The sequence below is a fragment of the Marmota flaviventris genome, chromosome 10, assembly GCF_047511675.1.
Source record: "Marmota flaviventris isolate mMarFla1 chromosome 10, mMarFla1.hap1, whole genome shotgun sequence".
NCBI lineage: Eukaryota > Metazoa > Chordata > Mammalia > Rodentia > Sciuridae > Marmota > Marmota flaviventris.
Genome location: NC_092507.1, coordinates 7,570,826 through 7,583,909, shown reverse-complemented (window position 1 = coordinate 7,583,909; position 13,084 = coordinate 7,570,826). Strand labels below are relative to the sequence as shown.

General features: G+C 45.0%; 1 protein-coding gene across 1 annotated transcript in view; it reads left to right on the top strand.

Moving 5' to 3' along the window:
- Mtor (mechanistic target of rapamycin kinase) overlaps window positions 1–13,084 on the top strand; it is a 117,128-nt gene that overhangs the window by 5,890 nt on the left and 98,154 nt on the right. The window contains exons 6-13 of the mRNA XM_027947615.2: window positions 48–182; window positions 3,617–3,892; window positions 3,977–4,085; window positions 6,921–7,107; window positions 8,026–8,154; window positions 8,891–9,135; window positions 10,135–10,350; window positions 10,676–10,881. Of these exons, the coding sequence (XP_027803416.1) occupies window positions 48–182; window positions 3,617–3,892; window positions 3,977–4,085; window positions 6,921–7,107; window positions 8,026–8,154; window positions 8,891–9,135; window positions 10,135–10,350; window positions 10,676–10,881 (1,503 nt within the window). The remainder of the gene's footprint in view (window positions 1–47; window positions 183–3,616; window positions 3,893–3,976; window positions 4,086–6,920; window positions 7,108–8,025; window positions 8,155–8,890; window positions 9,136–10,134; window positions 10,351–10,675; window positions 10,882–13,084) is intronic.

Sequence of the window (13,084 nt, the reverse complement as noted above, 5' to 3'; positions counted from 1 at the left end):
TAATTTTGGACACTGGGTTAATCAGGGCATTCTGTCTTGCTATATAGCACACGTTTGAAGAAGCAGAGAAGGGGTTTGATGAGACGTTGGCCAAAGAGAAGGGCATGAATCGGGATGATCGGATCCATGGCGCCTTACTGATCCTTAATGAGCTCGTCCGAATCAGCAGCATGGAGGGAGAGGTGAGAAGCAGCACGGGGGTCCAGGCTCTCATGTGCCCTCTGGGAGCAAGAATCTGGAGAAACAGTAAACAAGATAATTTCAGATAACAACAACTCCTATGGAACAAAACAAATAGGATAGAAAATAGCAGGGAATGGACTAAGTGAAGGTCAGGAAGGGCCCCCTGCAGTGGTGCCGTTCAAGTGTACCATGCACAAATGAGCCACCTTGTAGCTGGCTGAGGGACTGTGTTCCAGGCAGCAGCTGAGTTCCACACATCAGTGAAACAGAAAGAAGTATGGCTAGTACGTCGTGAACAAGGGGAAAGGAGGGAGGCAGAGGCTGACAGGAAGCAAGACCCATTAATAGGCCTCTTCATTCCTGGTGAACTTGGCTTTTATTCTCCCCTGTGTGGGGAGGTTGCATATTGGAGTTGTCACACAGAGAAGTTACGTGGTGTCACGCAATTCTAATAACCACTGTCTGTGGGAACAAGCGTGTGGAGAGGGAGGGATGAAAAAGCAGGAGTGAGGTGTGTTGGGTTGAGGAGATGGGTTTTAAAGTACAAGGATCTTACTAGGGAAATGGCCTCTGAGAGAAAAAAAAAAAACACGTTCCTGATAAGCGAACAAGAAAGGGAATAGAAATTCAGTCTACCGTGAGAAACCATTAGGGAGTCTTCAGAGCAGGCCTGTGGCACCCAGGACCAGGCCTGCCCTAGCACCCCTGCTGTGTCTTGCCTGGGAGCTGCCTGGGAAGTGTGGCTAGGCACAGTCTTAGGGATGGATCTCAGAACAGCAGCTCAGGGTCCTTGGTCAGTTAGGTTTCTTGTGGTTGGAGGTCACATTGTTAGCTGCTGGGCAAGCTACATCGGTGGCTCCAACTAGGGGTGGTGGTGCAGATACTGAGAAGGTGGGATTCAGGATATATTTGAGAGGTGGAGTCCAATGTTGAGACTTCCTGTGAGTATCTGCTGGAATTTCACCCAAGGGCTTCCTGCTTTAATAGACATAATTATTATTTAGAAATAGCTTTGTCTTGGGTATGGGGGCAGCCCACACAATAATAGGATGTGTCTGTCACATCCCCACTCCTCTGTAGACTGTGTGACCCAGCAAGTTACTATACTCCTTTAGCCTTATTTTCCTTCCTTTTTTTTTTTTTTTTTGTGTGTGTGTGTGTGTGTGTGTGTGGTCTTGGGAATTGTATCCAGGGAGCTCTACCACTGAGCTACATTCCCAGCCCTATTTATTTTCTTATTTTGAGACAGAGTCTTGCCAAGTGGCCTCAAACTTGCAATCCTGGCTCTCATTTTTGACAGGGGCTCATACCTTCCCGTGGGACTCCTATGAGGTTTCTGATGACCTGTGAAGTGCCCAACACAGCACTGATATGTAGAGGGCATTCTACAAATAGCAGGACTAGGAGATTTCCCCACTCAAGTTCAACATTGTGCTTTCCACTGTAGTTCAGACATTTCTAAGATCTTTGTTTCCTCTCAGTATAAGAGGACGATAGCACCTAACACACAAGGTTGTTGTCAGACTTAAGTGAAATAGCTCTTGTGAAGGTGCTTAATTATAAAGTAATACGCAAACATAAAGGTTCTAATTTCATGATTTGTTCATACATTTAACCTACTAAGTGAGCACCTAATGCATGCCAGCAACATTATGCCCTAAGAGCCAGAACAATGTAGCAGTGAACAATACATTACATTTCTAGCAGAGGAAGACAGAGTACCCAAATAAATAAAAATATATTGTGATAAGTGACACAGTAGTGAGCGCTATGGAGACCAGGAGGGAGAGAAGGGGAATAAAGAATGCTCAGATGGGTGTTTGAGCACAGTCACGAAGGCGATAAGCAGAAAGCCACTCCAGAGTCAGGGGAAGAGCGTTCCAGGGAACTGAGTCAGTTGGTACAAAGGCCCCAGGCAGGAGCGTGCTAGAGCATGTGAGAGCAGCAAATGCCCTAGGGCTGATCAGACCCAGTAGGAGAGAGGTGCTGGGAGATGGGGTCAGAGGAACAGCTGGGGCAGGGTGGGCGCAGATCACATAGGGTCTTAGGAGGCCACTGAATGGACTTTGTATGCAGTGGGAAGCTACTGGGGATTTTGAGCAGTGGAATGATATTTAACTCATGTATCCAAAGAATCCCTTGGCCACTGTGTTGAGAATGGATTGTTGTAGGGCCAAGGTCAAGGGCTAAAGCCAGGCATCTAGTTAAGAGGGAACTGCAGCAATATTAATAGGGTATTTTTGCAACTCAGACCACAGTGGGAAGTATAGAAGTGCAAGAAGCAGCTGATATACTCATACATAGGTGGTGAATGGAGAAAGAAGAAAATCATAGTGTTTGGCTTGAGCACCTTGAAGGAGGGAGTTGCTGTATCTGAGACAGGAAGACTGTGACAGGGGAATCAAATTGGGAGGGAAAGTCAGGAGTTTGTTTTTCAGCAAGTTAAGTTTGAGGTGCCTTGAGCATCTGAGTGAGATATCCAGTAGTTTTAGAGAGGGATGTGGGTAGGAGAAGCCGTTTGGGAATTGTCAGCATGCAGATGCCATTTCAAGTCATGAGGCTGGATGAGAAGCACAGAGGAACTAGCACAGTTGGAGAACATGGGGTCTGTGAACTTGAGATCAGTAGATGAAGAACCAAGGTAGTTTGAAAAGAAGCAGCCAGAGAAAGTGGAGAGCACAGAGAGTTTGGGGTCCAGGAAGCCAAGTGAAAAGGGGGTCTGGAGGAGGAGGAAATAACATTGAATCAAATGCTACAAATAAGTCACATGAGATAAAGACTGAGAAGTGGCCATTAGATTTAGCAGCATAGGAGTCTTTGGTGACCTTGATAAGAACAATGGACAGGATGTCTGAACAATGCACATATGTTTGGAAAAGTTTGGAAGCTTAGAAAACCTTTTCATATTTTCGTCAGTTTGAGCAGTTGGAGGGTGAGTTGTTAAGCAACTAACTCAGCTTCACTAGTCAGCTTTTCCATACTCCTGTGGACCAGGTTTCCATGACAGCTACTAGCCTGAGTTTACACCCAGGTTTCTGGGGAGAAGAAAGAGACCAGAACATCCTTAGCAGGGTGCTAATATGAGCTGCCTATCACCTTTGCAGGGGGATCTTTGCTGTGATCTTAGGTCCATAATCACAGCTAAGCATCCTTCCCAAAACTAGCAGGGAACCCTCAGAGTAAGAGCCCTGGGCAGCTGGTCCCCTATGGCTTCTTTGGTGTTCAATAAGTTCTGCTCTTTCACCTAAAATTGAACAAAATTGGTCCTCTGCAAAGCTGTGGAGGAAGTCATAATCCTAAAGATGAAGGGTGTCCACCCTCTGCTTTGGAGTTACATTTCAGAATTGGATAAATGCGTTACCCTGTAGATAGCACGGTGCCCAGGTTGAATACCACTCACAGATAAAGGTGATTTTTTTCCCCTTGTGTGTAGCGTCTAAGAGAAGAGATGGAAGAAATCACACAGCAGCAGCTGGTGCATGATAAGTACTGCAAGGACCTCCTGGGCTTCGGGACGAAGCCTCGCCACATTACCCCCTTCACCAGCTTCCAGGCTGTACAGCCCCAGCAGTCAAATGCCTTGGTGGGGCTGCTGGGGTACAGCTCTCACCAAGGCCTCATGGGATTTGGGGCTTCCCCCAGCCCCGCTAAGTCCACCCTGGTGGAGAGTCGGTGCTGCAGAGACTTGATGGAGGAGAAGTTCGATCAGGTAAGTGGTGAGAGGTCCTCTCCCTCTTCTTCTCAGCTCCATGCCTCACTTTCCTCTGCCAACCCCTTATGCTTCCTCTCTCAGGTGTGCCAGTGGGTGCTGAAATGCAGGAATAGCAAGAACTCGCTGATCCAAATGACAATCCTTAACTTGTTGCCCCGCTTGGCCGCATTCCGACCTTCTGCCTTCACAGGTGAGGCTGTCCGTGGAAGACATCTTTGCCCATCTCAGGAAAAGCAAACAGAGGAGAGGTGATTCCCAAGTGTTATGTCTGCTTCTCACTGGAAACAGCGCCAGTGCAGGGGCTAGTGTCTGGTATCTTTGCCTCATGTCCAGTTTTCTGGTAATGTCTGAGGCAGCAAATACAGGAACAGTCAGAATGTGTAGGCAGAGAGGCAGCTCTAGGGCTAGACAAGTTCCCACATGTGGAAATCAACAAGTCCCTGAACTGACTTAAAGGAAAACAAAAGAAGGGCAGTTTCAGGTAATACCATGCAGTAGCAGCATGTCTATGAGGCAGGAAGGGGCTTGGTTACCTTCCTGCTTATGCCTCCAAGGTGGTCACTGAGCTGCTTCACTACTCTCAGAAAAAAAGGACTAGATGTTTCAAAGGCAGGTTCCACAGGCCATAGGCTGTGGGTGTCCATGCTCCTGACTGTCCCTCAGTGGGCAGTGTGGATTCCTGGCTATGACTTCTGGCCCAGTTCAGATACTGGCTTCTATGGGAGGCCTTCCTGAATCGCTGCAGCTGGAAATGTTACGTTCATTTTCCATTATATCCCTTAGCAATACATAGGCTTTAGCCTTAGACCTGGGTGGATCCTGCCTTAGCCTTCACTGTGAGCTTTTGGACAGTTTATTTCAACTTCCTGGGCCTCCACTCCCTGGCTTATAAAATTCGAATAATAATCCTTGCCTCCCAAGATAAACAGCATGAGTGTCTGAGCACCTACTACAGGGCCTGGCAGAACAAGCTCCAATAATGGAAGCCATTATTATATTAATTACTGCCTCCTTGAGCTACTTCTAGTCCATTTTGGAAAGATGGTAGAAGTGCACAGATAATAGCACTCCAGTGCCTTGCCTTACTTCCTAGGGACTTAGTGAGTGTGAGACCAGCTCAGACATCTTTGCACTTCACCGTGGTTCATGTTGCCTGTGCTTAGTAAGCATTCAGGACCAGGGGAAGGCCACCTGACCCTCAGCCTCTCTGTCCCAGCATACACTTATATGCTGCCCAACCCAAATGAAACTGCAGGAAAAGTGTAGCTACCAAGGTATTATACAGGCTGTGTAAGTAGAACATGTTAGATCATGATGAAACAGTCACATAAAAATCACTGAACCAGAGAAGTGATAAAATGAAAATCACCTGTGTTTTCTTGGTTTTCTGTTCTTCCCACATGACATCTGCATCCGGAAGTTCTTTTCTTTCTTAATGACCAGGCACACTCTTGCTCAGTAGAGTTTTAAATGATCTTGGGTTTCAGAGTCTACTTTAGAAGAAACTAATAACTAGGCCAAATTTGATCAAAGTCTGGCATGTTGTAGAATCAGTTATCCTGGTATGTTCAAAAGATTGCCTAGCAGCAGAATTCAAAGACTCATAGGGCCTCTGGTTTATTCTTTTGATGTGGGTTTGTTGTTTTAATAAATAATACCCAAAATATGTCAGTGAAATTCAGTCCGGGCATTCCTCATTGCGTAAGTGCCACCTATTTAAAACTTACAGTTGAGAAGTCATTGCTTGCACTCTCTGATGGTAAAAGCTTTAGGACTATAAAAGTACTCACCTTAAGACCAGGTTGGAATCTCTTCAGTGTCAGACACCTAATCTCTTAGGGTGCTGCATCTGGAAAAGGAAGTTATACTCTTAATTTAAGCTCATTTCCTGTTAAAATGCTGCCCCTGTATGTAAAGGGACAGTTTCCACATTGGTTTGGTCTGATTTTAGGGCTCTGTCAGCTTCGTCTTCTGTTTTGAACCTTCAGCATGTGTCCTTGATATTAGACCACAGTAGCTGTGGGAGAAGACGTTTCTTTTTAGAGGAAATGCGTGACATGTCCATGCAGTGTGGGAGTCTGGTGTGCTGACTGAAGGTGATTCTGGCAGCCCTTGGTCCCTTTGCCTTCTTGGTGGATATGTGGTCTTGCCTTGTCTGCCGTCATGTGTGCACCTGGTGCTCACAGTCAGGGTCAGTCTCAGTGGGAGAGAAACGGAAGAGAGACAAGAACCAGAAATTTTAGCCTTCAGAGGGGACACGGCACTTCAGCTTCACTTACCCAAGAATCACATACCTTTGCATGTAAACTTTATGAAATTTTAAACTTCAGTTTTTTATAAACTTAATGAAAACACACATGACTTTTCAAATTGTAGACTAAAACTTATTCTGTTACATATGATTGTAGCAAAATTGCTAAGTAATAGCAAAGGATTTCCAGGCCAAAGCTGAGTGAAATGGCCTGCTAATTGCAAATAATATTGACTATAATTTTTAAATTTCAATATAATATAAAATAGTTTAGATGGAGAAATTATGTGATACTGTTTTGGAGACCCCCTTTTTTTTTTCTTTACAATTAAAAGGAAAAACAAGGCTGGCATGGTGGTAAATGCCTATAATCCCAGCAGCTTCGGAGGCTGAGGCAATAGGATCATGAGTTCAAAGCCAGCCTCACCAACTTAGCAAGGTCCTAAGCAACTCAGTGAGATTCTATCTCTAAATAAGATATTTAAAAAGGGAGTGGGGATGTGGCTCAGTGGTTGAGTGCCCCTGAGTTCAAACTCCGGTAGCCCCCGCACACACACGCAAAGGAAAACATCTTCTACTTCTAATATTTCTAAAAATTGTGTTTGTGGTTTGATTATCAAGCATAAGCTTCCTCTCAGATATGCCCTCTAAATTCTTAGCTTTCCAGCAGTTTTTCCTAATTGATTCTTAAACCTGAGTACTCTCTGGGAACTCTGACTTGCACATGTAGACCTCTGACCTTGAGCCATCCACTCTTGTCTTTTCTGTGCGCAGATACCCAGTACCTCCAGGATACTATGAACCACGTCCTGAGCTGTGTCAAGAAGGAGAAGGAACGTACAGCTGCCTTCCAGGCCCTGGGACTGCTTTCTGTGGCCGTGAGGTCTGAGTTTAAAGTCTACTTGCCTCGGGTGCTGGACATCATCCGAGCAGCCCTGCCGCCTAAGGACTTTGCCCATAAGTAAGCATCTCTGTGATGATTTTACCTTCCGCACTCTTTGGTTGGGGAACAAGGATGCTTCATCCCAGGTCCACAGAACTTAAGCCCATTCCATGCATCGTTTCACTGCAGGGAATTGCAGATTGTATTAAAAAAAGCCCTTAGTGGAATTCTAACCTTTTCCAAGTGAAATGACATATATGTAAATAGTTGAAGAAGTTGAATATCCTGAGAACATGTTACTTGCCAACATTGTTTTCTATATTACTATTTACAAATTATCTGACTTGGCTTTGCCCATGGCATTCAGGGGTCTTATCTTGATAGAAGAACTAAAGTGAGGAGTCCTTGAGTAGAACTGAAGAGAAACAGTATCTTTTTCCTTATCACTAAAAGAACCTCCTGTGAATAAAATACTAGCAAAACTTTCAGCACCCTACCACATTGAAGCGCCATGGTCCCTTGGCTAAGGTCGGGGAGTCAGTGTTAATAGGGTTGTGTCTCTTCCCTTTATTTTTGGCAAGGATTGTTCTGGTGAATTATTAAGTTCCACTCATTCCCAAGCCCAGTTTTCTCATCACAGGGAGAAGAACTTCTTTTGATATGATGGCTATCCCTGCCCTCTGGTCTGAAGGGGAACACACTGTACAGTTTGCTTCCTGAATAGGTACCTTGGTCAGCACCCACATGATGCCTCTGAATGTAGATAAGGGGCTCCTTCCTTAAGGCGCTTAAATGCCCTCTGCTGGATTGTTGTCATAAATGTTTAAATCCACAGTGACTACGATGTGATGGGCCCCCTCAAATTGTGAGCAAACAACCTGCACACCCATGTGTGGTGGCCCTGCCTGAGTAACTTGCCCTTGCCATCAACTGCTTTTGAGGTGGGACGTCACAAAATGTCATTGTGACTGAAATAGCCACTCTTTTTCTCTGCAGGAGGCAGAAAGCAATGCAGGTGGATGCCACAGTGTTCACGTGCATCAGCATGCTGGCACGAGCAATGGGACCAGGCATCCAGCAGGACATCAAGGAGCTGTTGGAGCCCATGCTGGCAGTGGGGCTGAGGTAGGTGTCGGAAATTTGAGCCTTTCCTGTCTTAGTTAGCAAGAGGCCTGGCTCATGGCGTCAGGACTGCACTGGAAAGACATGGCATGGATTGTTGCATATTGGTTTGGATAAGCAGGAGTGCTCAGATTAGACACGGGCTAGTTTGGAATCTAGTTTTACTAGAGTTGAATCACTAGCTAGCTAAGCAATCTTGATTAAGTTACCTATTTGAGCCTCTGTTTTCTCATCTGGAAAAATGAATATAGTAGTAGTTACTATTGTGCAGGGTGGTTGTGGGGATTGAGTCAATAGAGTTCATAATGGCCAGTTCATAATGGCCATTCTTAACACACTACCTGGCTTATCGGAACCACCCAGTAAATATTTGTAGCTGTTGTTTTAAGTTATTGAACAAATTGGGTAAGCTCTCTCTTTACTTTTCTTCATCTATAAAATAAGGATGATGTCTTAATCTCCTTCCCCATTTGCTTATTGAGACTTGGTCTTCTGTGATGGCTGAATTATTTTAACAAGTTCTCCTGTGATGAAGACCAGAAACCCATAGATTTTTCTGAAATCTAAGACCAGGCCAAGAGAATTCAGCACATTTACTCTATTTTATAACATCCTTTCTACTTGGAGACCAACCAGTGATGGGGCCTGATCCCCTGGCTTGGCAAGAAGGGCTGTTTCTACCAAGAACTGATAGAACGTCATGTGCCCAACCCCTTATTACTGGTTTCCTTCCCCTCAGCCCTGCTCTCACTGCTGTGCTCTATGACCTGAGCCGCCAGATTCCACAACTGAAGAAGGACATTCAGGACGGGCTACTGAAGATGTTATCTCTGGTTCTTATGCACAAACCCCTCCGGCACCCGGGCATGCCCAAGGGCCTGGCTCATCAGCTGGCCTCTCCTGGCCTCACCACCCTCCCTGAGGCCAGTGATGTGGGCAGCATCACTCTTGCCCTCCGAACCCTTGGCAGCTTTGAGTTTGAAGGTAAGAAATGCAGTGGCTCTTGCCCAGGCAAGGATCGATGCCAGGAATCTGAGAAAGGGATAAAGCTGCCTATCATTCCTGGATTTTGCGAAGGTCTTCCACTTGCTGATTCTATAGCAGCTTCTCCTTCCCAGGATCTGTCCATGTACCATTAATACCTACTGTTTGCTTCTTTGTCCCATACTGTGTTGGGGGGTAGATTGATCCAAGGAAATAATGCTTCAGAAATGGAAAAGTCAGAGATGGAACCCCTTACCTCCTCACCTTCCCACTTCCATGGAACTGAGATATTTATGCTTGAAAAATGTATGAGCAGGGGCTTTAGGTGTTTGTTCCTGTGGTAGTATGATTTCCAAGAGTGCTGTACTATGTAGTTCAGTTTGGAATTCGAAGCTGCAAATAAATCCACATTAATACCTAGAGAGAGAGATTTTTGGAGGAAAAATGGATACTTTCAAAATTTCAGATCATGTAGGGAAGGCTTATCAGGGCTACAGGGAGACAAGGAGTATAGAAAACCTAAGTCCCCTGTCTTGAGACTAATGGCCAGCTGTGGCTTCCCATCATGGCTCCCCCATGTAACATTCACTGACACCCACCATAATTTCTTTCTAATGAATAAAATGGGCTGAATTTAAGCTTAGCCTATTCCCTTTTTGATGTTCAAATCTGGGAACTAAATAGACAAGATAATCTTGATCAAAATGGTTTTGCCCCCTCTGGAAGTGGAAGAGTTTGGGTCAGAATATTTTTTGGAAGGACTACAGGAAGGATTAGAGCTGGGGCACCTTCTCTCTCCTTTTCCACCTCTCCTGCCTTTCTGCTGACTGGAAACCATGGTTCCCCATTCAGGGAAGAGTTCTGAGCCAGGCTTATTGATTAACACCTTGTGCAGCATGAAATGAGTCACCACAAAATGGAAAGTGCAGCTAACAAATTGCAGACCTACCTGTCAAAGTAGCAGTGCTTACTCTATTTTCTGTCTGCTTTTGTATCCAGGCCACTCCCTGACCCAGTTTGTCCGCCACTGTGCGGATCATTTCCTGAACAGTGAGCACAAGGAGATCCGCATGGAAGCTGCTCGCACCTGCTCCCGCCTGCTCACGCCCTCCATCCACCTCGTCAGTGGCCATGCTCACGTGGTCAGCCAGACTGCTGTGCAGGTGGTGGCAGATGTGCTCAGCAAACTGCTCGTGGTTGGAATCACAGATCCTGGTAAAGTTTACAGATAAAAGCAGTCTGGGAGATTCAAAAGCTGGGGCAGTTGGAAGTTGCTGGTTTTATTACATGGCCTCTCTGGAGAGCTGCAGCAGGTGATGTTCAGATTTTTCCCTGTGAAGGCATAAGGCTTGGCTATTACAGCCTGTTGGTATAAGATAATCTGCCTTTGATTCCTTTACTCCTAAGGAGAGAAAAGAATAGCAGTAGGTTAGATGAGAGCAGGTTGTCCAGAGTCTGCCCCCTAGGCTGGTGGCAGTGGAAGTAGAAGCTGGAAAATGGGATGGTGAAGAGGGGTTCAAAGGCTTAATTACTCTTGCAGACCCTGACATCCGCTACTGCGTCTTGGCATCCCTGGATGAGCGCTTTGATGCACACCTCGCCCAGGCAGAGAATTTGCAGGCCCTGTTTGTGGCCCTAAATGACCAGGTGTTTGAGATCCGGGAGCTGGCTATCTGCACTGTGGGCCGACTCAGTAGCATGAACCCTGCCTTCGTCATGCCTTTCCTGCGAAAGATGCTCATCCAGGTAATGCGGGTGACAAACTTACAGGCAGTGGAGAGTGAGAGCTGCTTAGGGAAGAAGCATAGAGGACAAAGGGGGGGAAAAGTGGAGATAACTGGTAAAGCCACATTTGACTCAGGAGTTCCTTGTTTCCTAGCTTCGTTATTATAATTCTAGTGCTTTTTACCTCATGAGCTTCTTGTCAGTGTGACTCCAGAGTGCATCTTAGTCCCAGGATAATCTCTCATGTGGCTGTTTCTTCCTGGCAGTCATCAGTGATCCCTTGTCTCGGTGCTCTTCATGCACTCACTCATCTGCTGCTGCTAGTGGAGTCCTCTGGTACCTTCCCGTCTGTTCTACAACTTTGCTTGCTGATGCCAGGTCAAGCACAGAGGTCATTGTTCTTAAAAATAACATGTGGGTATGGTTCCAACACCTTTTCAGTGGCCATTGCCTTTGGACTGGGGGTCCCTGGCTTTTATTCTTAAATAATGTGAGTTGCCAAGCTACACAGCTTAGACTACAGCCTACAGGAGTTTCAGGCTGGCATAGCTACTAGATCAGGTAGAATATTCAATTCCTGCTGAAACCTGGCTCTTCAATTTTTTTTTTTTTTTAATATTTTTAGTTGTAGATGGATACAATGCCTTTATTTTGTTATTTAGTTTTTTTGTTTGTTTTTTTGGTTTTTTTTTAATGTGGTGCTGTGCATCAAACCCAGTGCTTCACACATGTTAGACAAGCACTCTACTACTGAGCCACAACCCTAGCCCCTGGCTTTTCAATTTTTGTCTTCAGTTACCAAGGAAGCTCTCTGTGAGTGATACCTGGTCCAGTCCTTCCTGCCCCAAATTACTTCCACCTTCCTCTTCCCGGTCTTTTATGTCACTCACCCAGTCATTTCCTACCTCCCACCTTCACCCTGTCCCCCCCTCGCCCTCTGCTTCCTGATCCTACCCTAGGCTTCTTTTGAAATGTTTGCTTTTTGTAACATACAAAGGACTTAAACAGAAAATCATTAATATATGTAACTCTAGACCCTGGAGAAATGTCATTTATTCACAATTTGTCACGATTTGTCACTTTTACAACCATAGTAAAAGGGGTTGTAAATTATATCATCAATCAATGAATTAGGAAATTGTAATTATGTTGGCACCTCTGTGTTTAGCCTAGTGATTTATCCCTTTAACTGCTGCCCTTGTTAGGATTGCCTGTCATGTTAAGTCTTTGTAAGATACTAAAGCTTTGGAAGGAAAAGAAGTCATCACTGAGCCTGCCAGCTCATATTGCATTCAGCAAGTTTGGAAATATCTCCTAATGAGAAAATAGCATGTTCATTCAGCAAGACTTTTTTGAAGCACCTGCTGTATCCTGGGTCCTACTGGATTCTGGCAGGATATCTGTGAGCCACCCAGTCATGGCTTCTGCCCTCTTGAGACTAACAGTTCTCAGGCCATCTCAGTTTTCTCATATTGGAGAATGGGAAGCTCTATTGAATGAATGCACTGATTTTAACCCTTAAAGATTCAAAATTTTAAAAATACATGTTTTTTTTTTTTTTAACTTCAGTATAGACTTTCCAAAATTAAATTGTACGTGTTCATGCTTGGTCAGTGCCTTGCTTTGTCTTAAGGTCTTGGTCATCAGGTTGCAACAAGCTCCCTGGCTCCACTCTGCCCTGCCCACAGGGTTGTGCTTTGCTCCTCAGGGCACATTTCCTTGAGCCGGCCATCTCTTTTTGTTGTCATGGGTCTGTTCTTGGTATCTCCATTTTCTGCTGCTGTCTGCTGTGACTGGGAAAAAACAGGCTGTCATGGGGATCCAGAGATCGGTGTTATTAAATCAATAACCTCAGACAATGAGATTCTTCTGGGTAGTAGAGTTAACCGGGGCTTTGATATTTCTTTCCTCATTGCTCAGAGATTTCCTTCTGACAACTTCAGCTATCCATAAGTCAGTCTGTATCAAGTTGTAGCCACCTGTACTGCTGTGAGCATGATGTTCTGGTGTCTTGTGTTTTAAGGATGTCAGTGAGAACAAACATGTCACTTCTATTCAGTAAGGCTCAAGGGGGTCCCATTGATGTAATTTCTAACTCTTGGGTTTATTTAGATGTGCTTAAGACAGATATGGAATATTAACATTTCTCTCATCATCATAAGCTATTCTGTTATTTGATTCCTTTGTCATTATTTATAGGCCCTTTTACTGATTTACTTTTTAG